Source organism: Bombina bombina, chromosome 12 (genome assembly GCF_027579735.1).
Source record: "Bombina bombina isolate aBomBom1 chromosome 12, aBomBom1.pri, whole genome shotgun sequence".
Taxonomy (NCBI): Eukaryota; Metazoa; Chordata; class Amphibia; order Anura; family Bombinatoridae; genus Bombina; species Bombina bombina.
In genome coordinates, this window is record NC_069510.1 from 27272417 (window position 1) to 27291051 (window position 18635).

The 18635-nt window shown below is 40.3% G+C and overlaps 1 protein-coding gene and 1 non-coding gene across 9 annotated transcripts in view; both read right to left on the minus strand.

Annotated features, from left to right (window-relative positions):
- EHMT1 (euchromatic histone lysine methyltransferase 1) overlaps window positions 1-18635 on the minus strand; it is a 245904-nt gene that overhangs the window by 126875 nt on the left and 100394 nt on the right. For all 8 annotated transcript variants that reach the window (XM_053695709.1, XM_053695708.1, XM_053695714.1 and 5 more), the window contains 4 exons: window positions 17879-18061; window positions 16721-16801; window positions 5005-5122; window positions 2764-2856 (listed from right to left, as the gene is read on the minus strand). In XM_053695709.1, the coding sequence (XP_053551684.1) occupies window positions 2764-2856; window positions 5005-5122; window positions 16721-16801; window positions 17879-18061 (475 nt within the window). The remainder of the gene's footprint in view (window positions 1-2763; window positions 2857-5004; window positions 5123-16720; window positions 16802-17878; window positions 18062-18635) is intronic.
- LOC128643269 (U2 spliceosomal RNA) lies at window positions 8983-9175 on the minus strand. The gene has a single exon (XR_008399794.1). It is a non-coding gene; the product is annotated as a U2 spliceosomal RNA (small nuclear RNA).

The window sequence follows — 18635 nt, forward strand, 5'->3', positions numbered from 1 at the left end:
AAGCATTTACCATAGTAATTAAAGGGACACTGAACAAAATCTTTTCTTTCGTGATATAGAGCATGAAATTTTAAGCAACTTTGTAATTTACTCCTATTATCAATGTTTCTTCGTTCTCTTGCTATCGTTATTTGAAAAAGAAGGCATCTAAGCTTTTTTTTATTCAGAACTCTGGACAGCACTTTTTTATTGGTGGATGAATTTATCCACCAATCAGCAAGGACAACCCAGGTTGTTCACCAAAAATGGGCCGGCATCTAAACTTACATTCTTGCATTTCAAATAAAGATACCAAGAGAATAAAGAAAATTTGATAATAGGAGTGAATTAGAAAGTTGCTTAAAATGTAATGCTCTATCTGAATCACAAAAGAAAAAAATTGGGTTCAGTGTCACTTTAAACTCTCATGATTCAGATAGAACATGTCATTTTAAACAATGGTTTAATATAATATAATGCATTGATGCTTCTTCAACAAAGGATACCAAGAGAATGAAGTAGATTTGAGAACCGAAGTAAATTGAAAAGTCGTTTTTAATAATACGCTCTTTCTGCCCCTTTAATATTTATTCTGGATATATTTTTAACTAAAATTTAATAGGGTGATTATACTTACAATAAAGATATCCCCATTCAACAGAAAAGGCAGGGGATAGCTAAATGATAGCACCTACCATGCCAATTAATTGTTTCTTCTTTAGTAAGCACAGAAGGCTCTCTGTGCCTTTGTATACAACACTGACGGCAGCACGTCTAGCCAATCTGCAATAGATACAGCCATAATCCAAAAGAGATGGCAGTGGAAAGCACCAGAGGAAGCCATGTTGTCCGGAGATGGCACCGTTAGTACGCTCCATGCCGTCCTAAGCATGATGGGCTTTAGCGCCGTTAGGACGGCATGGAACGTCTTGAAGTCATAACGGCTTGGTAAATGGGATTGCAGGCTGGTGGGCATGCCTAGCGTCATAGGCTCTCCCCCTGACCCGATCCCATCATTGAAATGATTTAATTTGTTACTTATTTGTTTACATCGGAACTTTGTTTCGATGTAGAAAAATAAGTCCGGTCAGGAAGAGGCTAAAGGAAACAATTCAAATCGCTAGTGTACAAACGACCATAAAAAAAAATAAAAGAACTAATGCAGCATGCCAAAAACTATTTCCTCCTGGATGGCATTCATCATTTAAAGGGACAGTGTACATCAATGTTCATATAACTGCATGTAATAGACACTACCGTAAAGAAGAATATGCACGGATACTGATCTAAAAAATCCAGTATAAAAACTTTTAAAAACTTACTTAGAAGCTCCCAGTTTAGCACTGTTTGATGAGGTTAAACTGGGACATCCAGTGAAAGGGACTGAGAAAGCATGAAAGGCAGACACTTCCCCCATTACAATGCCTATGAAAAGCCCCTTTACAAAAGAGTCTGTAGACATCAGTATACATATAAAACTTTGGGGCTTGGTTAGGAGTCTGAAAATCAGCACAATGTTATTAAAAACTAGGCAAAACTATTGTTACAAAAACACACCCAGATGGGCTATATAAATGTATAATCTATAAAATATTTATGCAAAGAAAAATCTAGTGTACAATGTATATTTAATCACTCAGCTGCCATAGAGGGTTACAATGATTTGCAAAAGGTTACAGATTTCTGTATTGCTGACATTTTCCATATTCAACATTCTAAGTGCAGTGACAGCTGAAATCCCTGCTATTGGCGTGTAACATATTACAGCTTACTGCTTCAGATGGCGTTTATTCCCCATATTATCAAGCAGATTTCTACAAGGGCTTGACCCGAGCAACTGGTAATATGTCATGTATCAAAGTAGCTTCAAGTTCATGAGATTCTAGTTTTATAGGTTCCCTAATAAGTTGCAGGTGACTTAGAACCAGATTCCCAAAAAGTCACTTATTGCAAAGAAAGTGTCTCTCCTAAGCATAAAGCAGATTATTGAACGCACCTCTATGAGATACACAGTTCCCAAGGTAAGCAGAGAATCTGGCCCTTAAAGGGATAGAAAAGTTAAAATTAAACTTGCATAATTAGATAGAGCATGTCATTTTAAGACACTTTTAAATTCACTTCTATTTTCAAATGTGCTTCATTCTCTTGGTATCCCTTGTTGAAAAATAATACGCACATATCCTACAGTAGTGGGAGCTAAATGCCGATTGGTGTCTGCACACATTTGTCTCTTGTGATTGGCTAACTAGATGTGTTCGGTTAGCTGCCAGAAGTGCAATGCTGCTCCTTCAGCAAAGAATGACAAGAGAATGAAGCAAATTTGATAATAGAAGTAAATTGGAAAGTTGTTTAAAATGGAATGTTCTATCCAAATCATTAAAAAAAATGTTGGTGTTTTCTGTCCCTTTAAACAAAACACCAAAAAAAAGTATATAAAAGATACGTGTGATAGCACAAGGTATGTCTAAATTTTAATGTTCTTTATAAAATTCTCTTATTTATTTGGGTGCGCAAAAGGTTGAATAAGATTCCTCTTTGACCTCTGGATCACAAATTCTCTTGCTCCAGTTAAGCTGGTAAATAAACCGGTGAACATTACAAGCTGGCTTCTAAGAAACAATGTCCGTAATTATAACTGTCAGCCTGACGCCAAGTTCTCTGTGCAGGGAGTGACAGAGTGTTGACCTGAGCAACGCCTGGCCTCTTACACAGTCATTGATTTTTAAGTTATACAGGCAGCCCAAGGCAAGGGAAATCCATACTGTGCTATCTGTGCATGCTCACCTTTGGATTCCGGGGACAGAATCTCCTTAACTCTCAGATCCAGGGAGTCCAGAGACACTTCAGTGTATTCTGTGCTGGGTTGCTGGTGCTCTCCTGAATTAAAAAACAAACATTTGTCAGGCTAAATAAGAAAAATAACTACAAAATACATCTCGGTGAAAGGCGATCGCACAACTCCATGACTTTAAAACAGCAGATCTACAGACTGCAATCACTTTACAGCAAACGGAATAGGGCTCCACTGATTGGATAAATTAAGAACACAATAAAGCAACACACTGTTGGAATGTAGATCTCTGCAGTCATGTTCTGCGTTTAAACGTAAGCTTTGTAGATCACTACTATGTAATAAGTTGGCTGATTGGACGAAGGATAATACACTTATTAACATTAAAGGGACATGAAACCCCCCAAAAAAATTCTTTCATAATTCAGACCACTTTCCAATTTACGTCAATTGTCAGTTTTGCTTTATTCTCTCGTATTGATTGTTTAAGGAGCAGACATGCACTACTGAGAGCTAACTAAACACCTCTTATCATTGGTTTACCAGCTACCAATCAACAGCTAGCTGCCAGCTCTGAGCCTACCTAGGTATATGTTCGAACACAAGATACCAAGCGAACTAAATAAATTAGATAATAGAAATAAATTGGAAAGTTGATTAAAACTGTATGGGTTTCCTCTTGTTCTAAGCATTAAACTGTTGAGTATAACTAGAGTAAGCTATTGTTTTCCACTTGTAGATGCAGCTGTCTTCAAAGTTATTCTCTTATTTTTTTTTTATATATTAATTTTTATTAACTTTTGGTATAATACAAAGTCTGATATATTTGTCTGAGATATACATTGATCTTTAGTACATACATTATTTTATATATACAGAAAATGGGTATATCGTGGATCTGATATCTTGTTAGGTCCTTAATATTTTCCATCTTATTTTGTATCTCTCAGCATCGATATCTTGGAAAATAAAAATCTCAGCACATTGTTAATTTATAGATAAAACCAGTCATACTAGTAAAACGGGGGTTAGAAGGGGGGGGGGAGATCTCTCTCTCTCATGGTCTCTCTAAATTGAGTAATTATCGTTGGCGCTTATTGGTTTAGTGATCTCATTCTGTTATGGTTTGGTATATAGATTGTCTTCCCAAATTAATTTTAATTCACGAAAAGGAGTGTTTTTGTTCATTCTTTTTTGACCATACTCCTCTAGGGAGCGTAGGTCTTGTGTTTTTTCCATCCACATTTATTCTGTGGGGGTGAATGTTGACTTCCAGTGTCTTGCTATAAGGGATTTGGCTGCATTGATGCCTATCTGCAAGTTATTCGCTTATTTTAACCCCCTACAAGTATCAGTTAGTGAAGTTCCGCATCTTCACACTTTGTGCCGCCATCTTGGAGCTTATATTTGTTATGTAGCTTTTAAACTGTGCAAAAAACTGCAGAAATGTAACACTTTTGCCCTCTTTTATGACAGCTCAACTGAATTGCAAGATACAGCTGTCAAAAAGTCAGTAACATCACAGATTTTGAAAGTGCCCAGCTCCCGTCACATGATGAAAAACAAAACGCTACAAAATGGCGGCGCCCAGTATAAAATGCAAAGCTTTATCAGTTGGCTTCTGTAATGAGTTAAAGAGAACAGCTTTAAAGAGAGCTTCAGGTAAAGGAGGAAATACAAACGTATGGTGAGTAGTAACCGTGCTAATGTAGTTGTACCCAGCAGTTTAAGGTTTCATTAATATGTAAGCTCTAGGAGTAGATTGGTTTAAATTCAGATTTGTTCTTAATGGGATATGAAAGTCAGGTTTCAACTTTCATGATTCAGATAAAGCATTTAATTTTTCCATTTACTTCCATTATCAAATTTACTTTGTTCTCCTTGTGTCCGTTGTTGAAAAACATACCTAGGCAGGCTCAGGAGCAGCACAGCTGCATGCTAGCTGCTGATTGGTGGCTTACACTAGATGTTTTAAGCTAGTTCCCAGTAGTAAACTGCTGCTCTGAAACAGACTTTAACAATGCGTTAAATTCCTTTGCAGGAGTTAAACCCATAGTTAGAGCATGTTATTATTGTACTGATACTTGCATAAAGCACATTAGCAAATTTTCTTTCAGCAATTGTATGTCCCTTTAAATTACACCTATCAAAATGAACATTTATAAGTATGGCAAGGGGAGAAAAAAACTGTTGCTAATAGTGCCACGCTGCAAAATAAGTAATAAAAAGATTACCAAGAATGGGGCTAGGATTTGGCTTGTTTTTCCGTTTCCGTTTTCTGGAAGGTTTCAACCATGCGTTATCTGTTTGGCCTTTGTTCTGCTGTTTCCTCTTTGAACTTGACTCAGAGCTCTGTAAAGGGACAAACTCAAGTTATGACGCTAACACAGGCAATTGCGCAAAACACTACTTTGTATCCAGCTGAACAAGTCTCTTATTCAGTATATTACTTTACAATACCCACTTTAAAGACACATATAAAATATTCTGTTGTGCATATGAAAGAGCAACAGTTTACCTGTGTCAAATATCTTTTATCAACTAAATCATTTTAATAATTAAAAATAGTTGATATTTATTTATTTTTTAAAAACTTATTTAGCCGATAAGGACAATTGCATCTGCTGAACTGGTGGAGATGTAAATGCTTTTGCGAAAAAAAATTAATTTAACTTCAAAGTCCCTATAATTTCTGGGAACAGTCGGATATTAATAAAGCTTTAAACACAGCTAAATGTAATTCTATTGCCCTTGTTTAGTTTGAAACTTTTTTTTTTAGAGAACACTACATGACGACTTATTTGGCAATTTTTATAGAACGTTTCTAGCTCTCTTCTATGTTATTGGCGATTTGTTGTTTTACAGCCCTTTTTATTTATATCAACACCACAATTAGCTACAAAATATATAAATGAGGGTGTTTTATAGTCTTAGCAATACGCATCTTAAGTGCATGGCCGAGAAACGCTGGTAAAAATGTCTGTAAGAAGGCTCACTGCATATAAAACCAATTCACTTAATACAACAGTTTTACTCTGTGTGTACTACATATTAAAACCCCTAATCTCGTAAGTAGAGTTCATTTTAAATTTACAATATCAGTAACACAAAATCGGATGCTCTACATCACGCTAACCTTTGCAATGAGCTCCGTGATAAAGCAACGGTTGCACTAAAATACAATCTTCAGAACGCTACAGTGTATAAACAGTGGTACAGAGTCAACCACCAACAACTATATAAGTAAAAAGAAAATTTATGTTTACCTGATAAATTTGTTTCTTTTTAGACCCGATGAGTCCACGGATTTCATCCTTACTTGTGGGATTACGTCTCCTGGTCAGCAGGAGGAGGCAAAGAGCACCAAAGCAGAGCCGCATATATAGCTCCTCCCTTCCCTTCCACTCCAGTCATTCAACCGAAGTTAGGAAGAGAAAGGAAAAGCCAAGGTGCAGAGGTGTCCGAAGTGTACAAAATTAATAACCTGTCTCATAGAACAGGGTGGGCCATGGACTCATCGTGTCTAAAAAGAAACAAATTTATCAGGTAAGCATAAATTTTCTTTTCTTTTTAAAGACACGATGAGTCAACGGATTTCATCCTTACTTGTGGGATACAATACCAAAAGCAAGAGAACACGGATGAAAAGGGAGGGACAAGACAGGGAACCTAAACGGAAGACACCACTGCTTGAAGAACCCTTCTCCCAAAAAACAGCCTCAGCAGAATCGAAGGTTTCAAATTTGTAAAATTTAGAAAAAGTGTGAAGAGAAGACCAAGTTGCAGCCTTGCAAAGCTGCTCAACTGAAGCCTCATTTTTGAATGCCCATGATGAAGCAACCGCCCTAGTGGAATGAGCCGTAACCCTTTCAGGAGGATGCTGTCCAGCAGTCTTATATGCAAAGCGGATGATACTCCTCAACCAAAAAGAAAGAGAGGTAGCCATAGCTTTCTGTCCCTTACGTTTTCCCGAAAAAATTACAAACATAGAAGAAGACTGACGAAAATCCTAAATTGCTTGTAAGTAAAACTTCAAAGCACGGACCACGTCCAAATTATGCAAAAGCCTTTCCTTCTGAGAAGGAGGATTAGGACACAAGGAAGGAACAACCATCTCCTGATTAACATTCTTGTCCGAAACAACCTTAGGAAGAAAACCAAGTTAAGTACGTAACACCACCTTATCCGAATTAAAAATAAGGTAAGACTAATTAAATTGTAATGCCGAAAGCTCAGACACTCTTCGAGCAGAAGAAATGGCAACAAGAAATAAAACTTTCCAAGACAACAACTTAATATCTATGGAATGCATAGGTTCAAACGGAACCCCTAAGAACTTTAAGAACTAAATTCAAACTCCATGGAGGAGCAATTGGTTTAAACACAGGCCTGATTCTAATCAAAGCCTGACAAAAGGATTAAACATCTGGGACATCTGTAAGACACTTGTGTAACAAAATAGAGAAAGCGGAAATCTGACCCTGTAGGGAACTCGCTGATAAACCCTTCTCCAATCTTTCTTGGAATCCTAACTCTACTCCAGGAGTAGCCCTTGGAATAACACCAATAAAGATATTCACGCCATATCTTATGGTAAATCTTCCTAGTTACAGGCTTACATGCATGAATTAAGGTATCTATGACTGAATCAGAGAAACCTCGCTTGGATAGAATTAAGCGTTCAATCTCCAAGCCCTTGGATTCGCACCAAAAAAAGTATTTACACCAAACCTTATGATAAATCCTTCTAGTAACAGGCTTATGAACCTGAAACAAAGTGTCTATGACTGAGTCAGAAAAAAACCTCGCTTGACTAGGATCAGCCGTTCAATCTCCAAGCAGTCAGCTTCAGAGACCTAGAATTGAATGATGAAAGGGTCCCTGAATCCGAAGGTCCTTTCGAAGCAGAAGCCTCCAAGGAGGTAGAGACGACATCTCTACCTGGTCTGCATACCAGATCCTGCGAGGCCAGACTGGTGTTATGAGAATTACTGAAGCCCTTTCCTGTTTGATCCGGGCAATCACTTGAGGAAGGAGAGCAAACGGAGGAAACAGATATGCTAGATTGAAGGAACAAAGGGCTACCAGAGCATCTATCAGAACCGCCTGAGGATCTCTGAAACTCGACCCGTACCTCTGAAGTTTGGCATTCTACCTGGATGCCATGAGATCCAACTCCGGCTGACCCCATTTGAGGATCAGACTGGAGAACACGTCCGGATGAAGATCCCACTCACCCGGATGAAAAGTCTGTCTGCTCAGAAAATCCACCTCCCAGATGTCCACCCCTGGGATAAGAATTGCCGACAGACAACAAGAATGGATCTCCGCCCACTGAATTATTGTGGAGACCTTTGTCATCGCCAAGGAACTCCTTGTTCCTCCCCGATGATTGATGTAGGAAACTGACGTTATGTTGTCCGACTGGAACCTGATAAACTGAGCCAAAGCCAGCTGAGGTCAGGCCAGAATAGCATTGTAGAGCGCTCTCAGTTCCAGAATGTTTATGGGTAACAAAGACTCTGACGGAGACCATATCCCTTGAGCCTACAAGGAGCCCCAAACTGCTCCCCACCCCAGAAGGCTGGCATTTGGTGTCACAATCTCCCAGGAAGGTCTACGAAAACACGATCCCTGGGAGAGAAGATCTAGAGACAACCACCAAAGAAGAGACTCCTTTGTCTCCTGTGCCAAGAAAAGTTGAGGAGACAAGTTAACATAATCTCCGTTGCATTGTTTGAGTATGTCCAACTGCAAAGCTTTGATAAGAAAACGAGCAAACGGGACAATTGCCACCATCAGACATATTAACTCCATGCACTGAACGGCGAGGAGAAGATTGCAGAGCTAGACAAGTATCGATAAACTTTAATTTCCTGACCTCTGTCAGAAAAATCTTTATAAACAGAATCTACTATGGATCCTAGGAAAGTCACGCTTGAGTGTGGGTCTAAGGAATTGTTTTCTAAAATCACCTTCCATACCGAAGATTTTAGGAAGGATAATCCCAAGTGCGTGTGGGACCTTGCTAGTTGAAAAGAGGTAGCCAGAACTAAAATGTCGTCTAGGTAAGGCGCCACTACAACACCCTTTGCATGAAGCCCCATCAACAGAGATCCCCAAACCACTGTGAAGATTCTGGGGCTGTGGCAGGACCAACGGAAGAGCCACAAACTGGTAAAGTTTGTCCAGAAAAGGAAACAATAAGAACTTGAGATGACCCCTGTGAATGGGAACATGTAGATATGCGTCCTTTAAAACCACTGAGGTCATAAATTGAAGGACGTACACTAAGAAATCTGTCTAGAGTCTTGTTTTATATGGTCCCCAAGTAGAGGACAAATCAAATATTAAACTGACAAAAACAGATACTACACTTGATCTTAGCCAAAAAGCCGAAGTTCTAAAAAGTGGTCTGGAGTAGAAAAACCCAGACCCCGAACCAGTATTGGAACTGGAACAAGCACTCCCATATCTGAGAGTTCTTCTACGCAGAGTAAGACCGCCTTTCCTTTAGTCTAATCTGCAAATAATCTTGAAAAAGAAAACTGCTTTGTATCCCTGGGATACACTAACTATCTCTCAGAAAACTGAACATCTTGAAACCAAGCCTGAACGAAGACGGAAAGTCCGCCCCCTACAAGGCCCAATCCCGGATTGAGGCGACAACCTTCATGCTGTCCTTGATTGACAGCAAACTATTTGGATTTTTTTTTTTTTATTCTCTAAAATGTCAAAAGAGAACAGTTCTGCCAAGCCGGGTCCCAACAAGGTCTCCCTTGAAAGAAAACGCTAGAAGCGTAGACCTAGAGCGCACTTCCGTAGAACAAGGCTCTAACCATAAGACTCTTCTGAAACAGAGAAAACTTATAAAAATGTCTGAATGGAGTACTGATAAAGTGCGGGTAATAAACCGCGAAGCTCATTAAAAGCCCTTATCCGATCCTGGACCTTATCCAGAGGATTTAATGACTTAGCATCAGACCAATATGCCGTTATACTAGTGACGGTAACAAAGTACACAGCTGGATGTCATGTAAGCCATGGAGTACATCCCTCCGCTGATTATTGCCCATAGGACCTTTGAAAAACCCAACTATCCTTCAATGGTATAGTAGGACTCCTAGCTAAGATGGAAACTACTCCTTCCACCCTAGGAAAAGATTGCCCAGCCTCTGTAGTTGAAACGGCTATGGGAAACTTTTCCCTCAGCTCAAGTGATCACCAAAGTAAGCAGCGAGCTCCTTAGCCCATCAAGGGCGTAACAACCCTGGAGCTCCCGGTAGCTATTAACAGTGTTATAACACCACCGGGAGCCAACTGAGCCATCATAAACATGGGGACAAATATGGCTACTGTTTTTTTCTTACCACAGCTCAGCCAAATGATGTTTAAACGATCTCACCTCAGAGATCCCCCAAATTCTCCTTTAGCCCCTGCTAAGAAGGTGCTGTCGGAAGGTCCCTCCTTTTACATGTAGGAGTTATAAATAAAGTGCTCCACTTCTCTGAGATCCATTTACTGACCCAGAATAAAAAAAGTCAGCACTTGCCTCAAATGCTGCCTGACAGTCCAGCAGGTGTAAGAGGTCCTCTACCTCCCATAGCCCTGTGGAATAAGATAAGCCTGAGTTAAATGTGCTTAGGCTATCTATATTAGGGCAGCAACATGTATAGGAGGCGCAGTGAGAATTATGTCCGACCAGTTCCTATTGCTTTAAAGCCAACAAAAGCTCTACTGTAGAGACTGATCTGGTCTAGGCTACACCCTAGCACAAAGTAGCACTCTCTGGCACTACTTTAAAAATAATAAACACTTGATTGAAGAATCTTTTCTAACACCTCACTTTGCCATTTCCTATCTACTAACGCAGGCAAAGAGAATAACTGGAGGGAAGGGAAGAGCTATATATGCGGCTCTGCTGTGGTGCTCTTTGCCGCCTCCTGCTGACCAGGAGGCGTAATCCCACAAGTAAGGATGAAATCCGTGGACTCATCGTGTCTTTAAAAAGAAAACAAAATTTATGCTTACCTGATAAATTTCTCTTTCCGGGCATGTAGACTCCAAGATTTCATTCCAATTACTAGTGGGATATTCAACTCCTGGCCAGCAGGAGGAGGCAAAGAGCATCCCAGCAAAGCTGTTAAGTGTAACTTCCCTTACCCATATTCCCCAGTCATTCAGCCGAAGGAAAATAGAAAAAGAAGAAACATAAGGGTATAGCGGTTCCTGAGGTTTACTCAAAAAAAAAATGCTGAATTATAATTAAAGAGAGGGCGGGTTGTGGACTCTACATTCCCAGAAAGAGAGAAATTTATCAGGTAAGCATACATTTTGTTTTCTTTTCTATGGCATGGAGAGTCCACAACTTCATTCCAATTACTAGTGGGAACCAATACCCAAGCTAGAGAACACAGAATGAAAAGGGAGAGAGTACAAGGCAGGAGGGCCTAAATAGTAGGCACCACCGCTTGAAGAATCTTTCTACCAAAAGAGGCCTCAGTCGTGGCAAAAGTTTAAAATTTGTTGAATTTGGAAAAAGTATGCAGAGAGGACCATGTTGCCGCCTTGCAAATCTGTTCCACAGAAGCTTCATTATTGAGTGGCCTTCTGACCCTTACGCTTCCCAGAGAAAACAGGGCAGAAGATTGCCGAAAATCTTTAGTAGCTTGAAGGTAAAATTTTAGAGCATGCACCACATCCAGGTTATGCAAGAGACGTTCCTTATGAGGAGGAGGATTAGGACAAAAAAGAAGGAACAACAATTTCCTGATTAATGTTTCGATCCGACACCCCCTTAGGGAAAAACCCCTATTTAGTATGAAGGACCGCCTTATCTGCATGAAAAATAAGGTACGGGGAATCACTGCAGAGTTGAAAACTCAGAAGCTCTGTGAGCAGAAGAAATAGCAAGCAAAAACAAAACCTTCCAAGATAACAATTTTATATCAACAACATGCATCAGCTTAAACGGAGCCTGCTGCAAAACTTTAAGAACTAGGATAAAGCTTCAAGGAGGAGCAACAGGTTTAAACACAGGCCTGATTCTAACCAGGGCCTGAACAAAAGCTTGAACATCTGGTAAATCTGCCGTTTGTGCAAAAGAATAGACAGTGCATAATTCAGAGTACTGACTGACAAACCTTTCTCCAGACCATCTTGAAGATACAATAAAATTCAGGGAATCCAGGATAAACCCTTAGATTCACACCAAAAAAAATATTTACGCCATACCTTATGGTAAATCCTGCGAGTAACAGGTTTACGAGCCTGAAGCATAGTATCAATGACAGCTTCAGAAAAAAAACACGTCTAGACAGGACTAGGTGTTCAATCCCCAAGTAGTCAGCTTCAGAGAATCTAGATTTGGAAGGAGAAATGGACCCTGAATTAGAAGGTACTTCCTCAGAGGTAACCTCTCAAGGTGGAAGAGATGACTTCACCACATTCGCAAACCAGATCCTGCAAGGCCAGATAAGAGCTTTTAGAATCAGACAATCGCTCCTGTTTGAAACGAGCAATGACTCATGGAAGGAGAGCAAACCAAGGAAACAGGTATGCTAGACCGAAATTCCAAGGAACCGCCAGAGCATCTATCAGAGCGGCCTGAGGATCTCTTGACCTTACTCCGTACTTTGGAGCTTGACGTTTGGACGAGAAGCCAACAGATCCAACTCCGGAACCCCCCACCTGAGGGTTATCCTTGAGAACACTTCCGGATAGAGAGCCCACTACCCAAGATAAAAAGTCTGTCTGCTCAGAAAATCCGCCTCCCAATTGTCCACTCCTGGAATGTGGATGGCAGATAGACAATCGTGAGCTTCCACCCACTCAGAGTTCCTCCCTGGTGGTTGATGTAAGCCACTGAGGTGATGTTGTCCGACTGGAATCTGAAACCGGACTAAAGATAATTGAGGTAAAGCTGTCAAGGCATTGAAGATTGCTCTGAACTCCAAGATGTTTATGGGAAGAGCAGACTCTTCTCAAGACCACAGGCCCTGAGCTTTCAGAGAACCCTAAACAGCTCCCCTGCCTAACAGGCTGGCATCCGTAGTCACAATCACCCAGGAAGGTCTCAGGAAGCAAGTGCCCCGAGACAGATGATCCTGTGAAATCCACTCAGAGAGAGTCTCTTGTTAGGGGATCCAGATTTATCCTCTGCGATAAATCTGAATGGTTTCCGTTCCATTGACTGAGCATGCAAAGCTTCAGCGGTCGCAAATGGAACAGAGCAAAAAGGAACAATGTCCATGGAAGCCACCATCAGAACCAATCACCTCCATGCATTAAAGCCACTGATGGACAAATAGACTGGAGAGAAAGGCAAGACGCAAGAAGTTTAGATTTTCTGACGTTCGTCTGCAAAATGTTCATGGACAGGGAATCTATGATTGTCCCTAGGAAACAAATTCTTGTAGCTGAAACTAGAGAACTCTTTTCCAGATTCACAAAGAAAAGACAACAACTTCTCTGTATGAAATTTTGCTAGTTGAAAAGATGACGCCTCAACCAAGATGTCGTCTATTTAAGGCGCCACAGAAATTCCCAGGGATCTGATCACTGCTAATAGAGCCCCCAGAACCTTTGTGAATATTCTGGGAGCCGTGGTAAGACCAAACTGGAAATGATTACACAGAAAGGCAAACCTTAGAAACTGGTGATGATCCCTGTGAATGGAAATGTGTAAATACGCGTCCTTCAGTTCTATGGTCGTCATAAACTGACCTTCCTGAACCAATGGAAGAATAGAACGAACAGTTTCCATCTTGAAGGACGGAAGCCTGAAAAATTTGTTGAGGCACTTTAAGTCTAGGATAGAACGGAAAGTTCCCTCCTTTTTGGGAACCACACAAAAATTTGAATAGAATCCTTGACCTTGTTCCTATAGGGGGACAGGAACAATAACTCCCTGGGAGGATAGTTCATCTACGCAATTTAAGAAGGCCTCCCTCTTTATCTGATTTGTGGATAGTCTTGACAGGAGAAATCTGCCCCTTGGAGGGCAAGACTTGAATCATATTTTGTAATCCTAGGATACTATGTCCACAGCCCAGGGATCTGGGACATTGTGTATTCAAACCTGCAGAAAAAAGGAAACCCTTCATGCTGATTTAGAGTCAGCGGAAGGCTTCTTGTTTTGCTTTTCCTTATTCCAAGGCTGACTGGATCTCCAGGAGGTCTTGGCTTGCTCTGGTTTGGAAGAAGAGGAGGAAGATTTCGGTCCTTTAACATTCCGAAAGAGAAAAAATTAAAATTCTAGCAACCCTTAGCTCTATTCTTCTTGTCCTGAGGAAGGAAAGATCCCTTTCCTCCCATAATTTAAGAAATAATTTCCGCCAAACCAGGCCCAAATAAAGTTGTACCCTTATAAGGTGAAGACAAAAGCTTGGCTTTTGAAGTTACATCAGCCAACCAGGATTTTAACCAGAGAGCTCTGCAAGCTAGAAATCTTAGCTCCCAGTCTAATTACCTGCATGTTAGCATCACAGATAAAGGTATTGGCGAGTTTAAGAGCTTTGATCCTATCTTGGATCTCCTCTATTGTAGTTACTTCTGATATCAGATCAGACAAGGCATCGCACCAATAAGATGCTGCTCCCGCAACCGTATCAATACTTGCAGCAGGTTGCCACTGTAATCCTTGATAAATGTACATCTTCTTTAAGTAAGCCTCTATCTTCTAATCCATTGGATCCTTAAAGGTACAACTATCCTCTATAGGAATGGTAGTTCTTTTAGCTAGAGTAGAGATAGCTCCTACTTTAGTCACGAATGGAGTCAGCAACAGGAAACTTTTTTAAAAAATAGGGGAAGGGGAAAAAGGAACCCCTGGTTTATCCCATTCCTGAGCTATAATTTCAGACATCTTGTCTGGAACAGGAAAAACACCCACAGAAGAGGGAGAATCATAAACTCTATTAAGTTTTGTAGACCTGTTAGGGTTGAGAGCAACCGAAGGTTCAGAGTCATCCAAAGTAGCTAGAACCTCCTTCAGAAGCAAGCGGAAATGTTCAAGTTTAAGTCTGAAATTAACTTCTTCAGATTCAGAAGATGTTTTCCCCTTAGTGTCAGAGTCTGAAATCTCACCTTCAGAAGCTACTAAAGTATCCTCCTCATCAGACATTTGGGAAAGGTTGACTAGCACAGATTTAGAAGGGTCAGAAACCTTACTAGCAGACAAATGTTTAGATTTTCTCTCTTAAGCTTACCCGCAGTAGGGAAAGCTGACAAAGCCGCAGATACTGCAGAAGTTATCTGTGCGGCAAATTCCCCTGGTAAATAAACACCCCCAGGAGGTTGAGCAAAAACAGAAGGCACAGTATGAGAAACAATTAAGGCTTGGGACGTTTGTGGAGATAGGTGTGGCATGCCACGTACAGCATCATCCTGAGAGACACTTGGCTCAAAAGGTAGTAAGTTTTAGCTAAGCATGAGGAACAAAATTGCATAGGCAGGACAATTTGGGTCTCTAAACATAGCAAGCATTTATCCATAGAAATTGACTGATCCTGTTCTGAGTCCATAGATACAGAGATCAGATCCCACTAAATATGACAAAATTGGAATGTAAATAAAAATTATAATAAATTGTTTCCAAAAAAACGATAATGCCCAAATTTAGTTGACTCTTATAAAAGAAACAAGACTAAATATACGGAGGGTAAAAGAATTTGTCACCCTAAAAATCCACCTCAGACAATCAATCCTAGGAATTTGATGTCTGAGATTCCTACCGTGACAGGAATACCCCACTAGCAAGAGGAAGCAAGACTCTACTGTAGAGATCCCCTTCTATAGGCAGACAATCCGATCGGCAAAGTACTATCTGCAAAGCAGACACTACTAGACTCACGAAACTCCGATATAACGGAAATGCGGAAGAAACTGTGCCACAGCATAAGCGCGAGATAAAGACAGCCCAAATAAAGTAAAAAATCCTCAACACATCCTAACTCTATTAAAAGTTAAGTTAGGCCAAATAAGGGGAAAAGGAATAATCCCTTAAAACCCTTCCGCCAAGTAATGAAGGAGAAATTCCAAGCAAGCTCTTCATTAACCCTTAAGTATCTCATATCGCCTGTAAAGTGCTAATAAGGCTGCGCATAAAATGTACCCTTAATCAAATAAGGATAACTATATTCAAAAACAGAGCCACTTGAGGGTTAACCTCAAAAGTGTTGTCCTTCAGTACCTAGAAGGCAAAGGCACTTACCTGTGAATCCAGCTGCAGGACAGATAACAGTTACTTAGGTGTGACCGGTACTCCACTCCCTGTCAGGGACCTGTAGTAAAAGAAAGAACAGAATAACCAACCCTGGCTTTCTACAAAGGGGTAGCAAAAGTGTTAAAAGTAAAGCAAAGACCACCTCACCACCTTCTAACTGCTAAAAGCCACCACTCTTACTAAAGAGATTGACAAGGACACAGCTAGAACCCAATCCTTGCTTGCAGGAAAAAATACCCATAAAAGGATTAAAATCTTCAGACACCATCTTTGCACATCCTCCATTGACAGAGGCAAAAGAGAATGACTGGGGATTCTGGGTAAGGGAAGTTACATTTAACAGCTTTGCTGGGGTGCTCTTTGCCTCCTCCTGCTGGCCAGGAGTTGAATATCCCACTAGTAATTGGAATGAAGTTGTAGACTCTCCATGCCATAGGAAAGAACGCTCAACAAGGGAAAATTTAATAAAACATCTTTAATTTTCAAAAACACATGGGTGAGCCAGAATATTCTCAACATTTTACTGCTAGTCGTAGATAAGTAATTTTCCTGAGTGCAAATACGTTATCCTTTCATTCAGTTCAAGGGTTTACCTAATGCAACATATAGTCTTGTTTTAATACAGTAGTGACGTTCTGGGGTAGATGCGATATAAGAGAATAGGTACTGGACACCCAATTATAATAATTAATATTTGATGATTAGATAATGTTATTGATACTTACTAAATCAGACTCATTTCCTTCATCTTCCTCATCAAGTGATTCCGCAGACTCCCCTTCTTCATCATAATCTAAGTCATCTGACTGTGAGTTTAAAAAAAAAGAAATAAAAAAGGTACAAGTGCATCAAAACCAGCACAGACTACTACTCAACTCCTTGCTAGCAATTGTCCTCCTCTAGCCAGCCCCAACCCCCCAGACAAATGTCTTCACACAGTACCTAGTATGTATGTGCATTCATTTCAAGTGCTACACACAAAGATCTGTGCAAATCCAGATTTTTGTGTGTTGCGCTTTCAAATAAATAAAACGGGCTCCGAAAAGAGCCGAATGCCTATACCTGCAGCCATATTTGTCATTCATTACCTATGAATGCACATACCTAGTACCTACAGGATACACTTAGCCAGCCAGACATCTTCTCATAGTACATACAGGACACATCTAGCTAAACCCCCCTAGACATATGTGCTAAGTACTTACATGAAACATCTATCCAGCCCTACCACAGACATCTCACTGTACCTACAGGACACATCTAGCCAGCGCCATCACAAATATATTCTCACAGTACCTACTTAAAGCAACTATCCAGCCCCACCACAGACATCTTCTCACTGTACCTACAGGACACATATAGCCAGAACCATCACAGATATCTTGTCACAATACCTACATAACACATCTAGCCTGCCCCACCACAGACATATCACCGTACCTACAGGACACATCAAGCCAGCCCCACCACATACATCTTCTCATAGTACCTACAGGACACATCTAGCCAGCCCCACCACAGACATCTCACAGTACCTACATTACTCATCTAGCCTGCCCCACCACAGACGTCTTCTCGCAGCATTTAAAGGACACATATAGCCAGCACCATCACAGACATCTTATAAAAGTACCTACATAACACAAATAGCCAGCCCACCCACAGACATATTCTCAAAGTACCTACATGATACATTGACAGATAGAGTCCTCCTCTAACAATAATAGACCAACCCCATAAGTTTGTATCTCCTAGAGTAACTTGGCTATACTTCAGATATGATATAGCAGTGACTGCATATTAAACAGTCAAACTTGGCGAATAAAACCATTGACAATAAATTGTTCTGAATCTGACGGTATGAAAAAGGACAACTGAAATACCTTCTTTAAACCATCAGCTTCTTGTGTGTTCTCTTTAGTGACACTATGAGCCTCCTGGCTTTCTGATAAATGATGTTCCACGCTGTGATCATCATCTTCCTCAAGCTCATCTGACTCTTCATCTTCAGAATCCATCTCTGCATTCTCCCCATTGACATGAGAGGTCTCTAATTCTTTGTCACTCTAATAAATCATAGACATGTATACGGGCACATGGGTTACTTTATATGAACTTAAACCTACATCTATAGGAGTATCCCAGTAAATACAAAATAAGTAATTACAAGACTTTATAATAAGCATACCAGTCAAATTAGTAAAACATACTTGACACCTTGTGCAGGTTTGGACAAGTCTAGCCACTGTCATTTTGTTTACAAAACATGCATGGTTTTGCTGCATCTTTTTATGTCTACTGAGGCCAATTCGAGACACATGTAGAGGGTTTAGAGCAGAGATGGTGACGCTTGGCACTCCAGATGTTTCAGTAATACATTTCCCATGATGCTTGACTGGACAGCAGAGTACCTAAGCATCACGGGAAATGTAGTTCTGAAACATGCCAAGGTTCGCCAACACTGGTTTAGAGGCATGTAGAGTGTTTAGAAGCTTGTAGCCTAGCTTGCACTTCCAATTCTCAGATTTGGAAAACTCACAGTTTTAAGTGTAACGTTACATGAAAAGGTATTGAAAGAAAGAAATTAAAGAATTGTGCCAAGTTGTTTTTCTTTTACTACAAATAAGCAAACAGGTAATA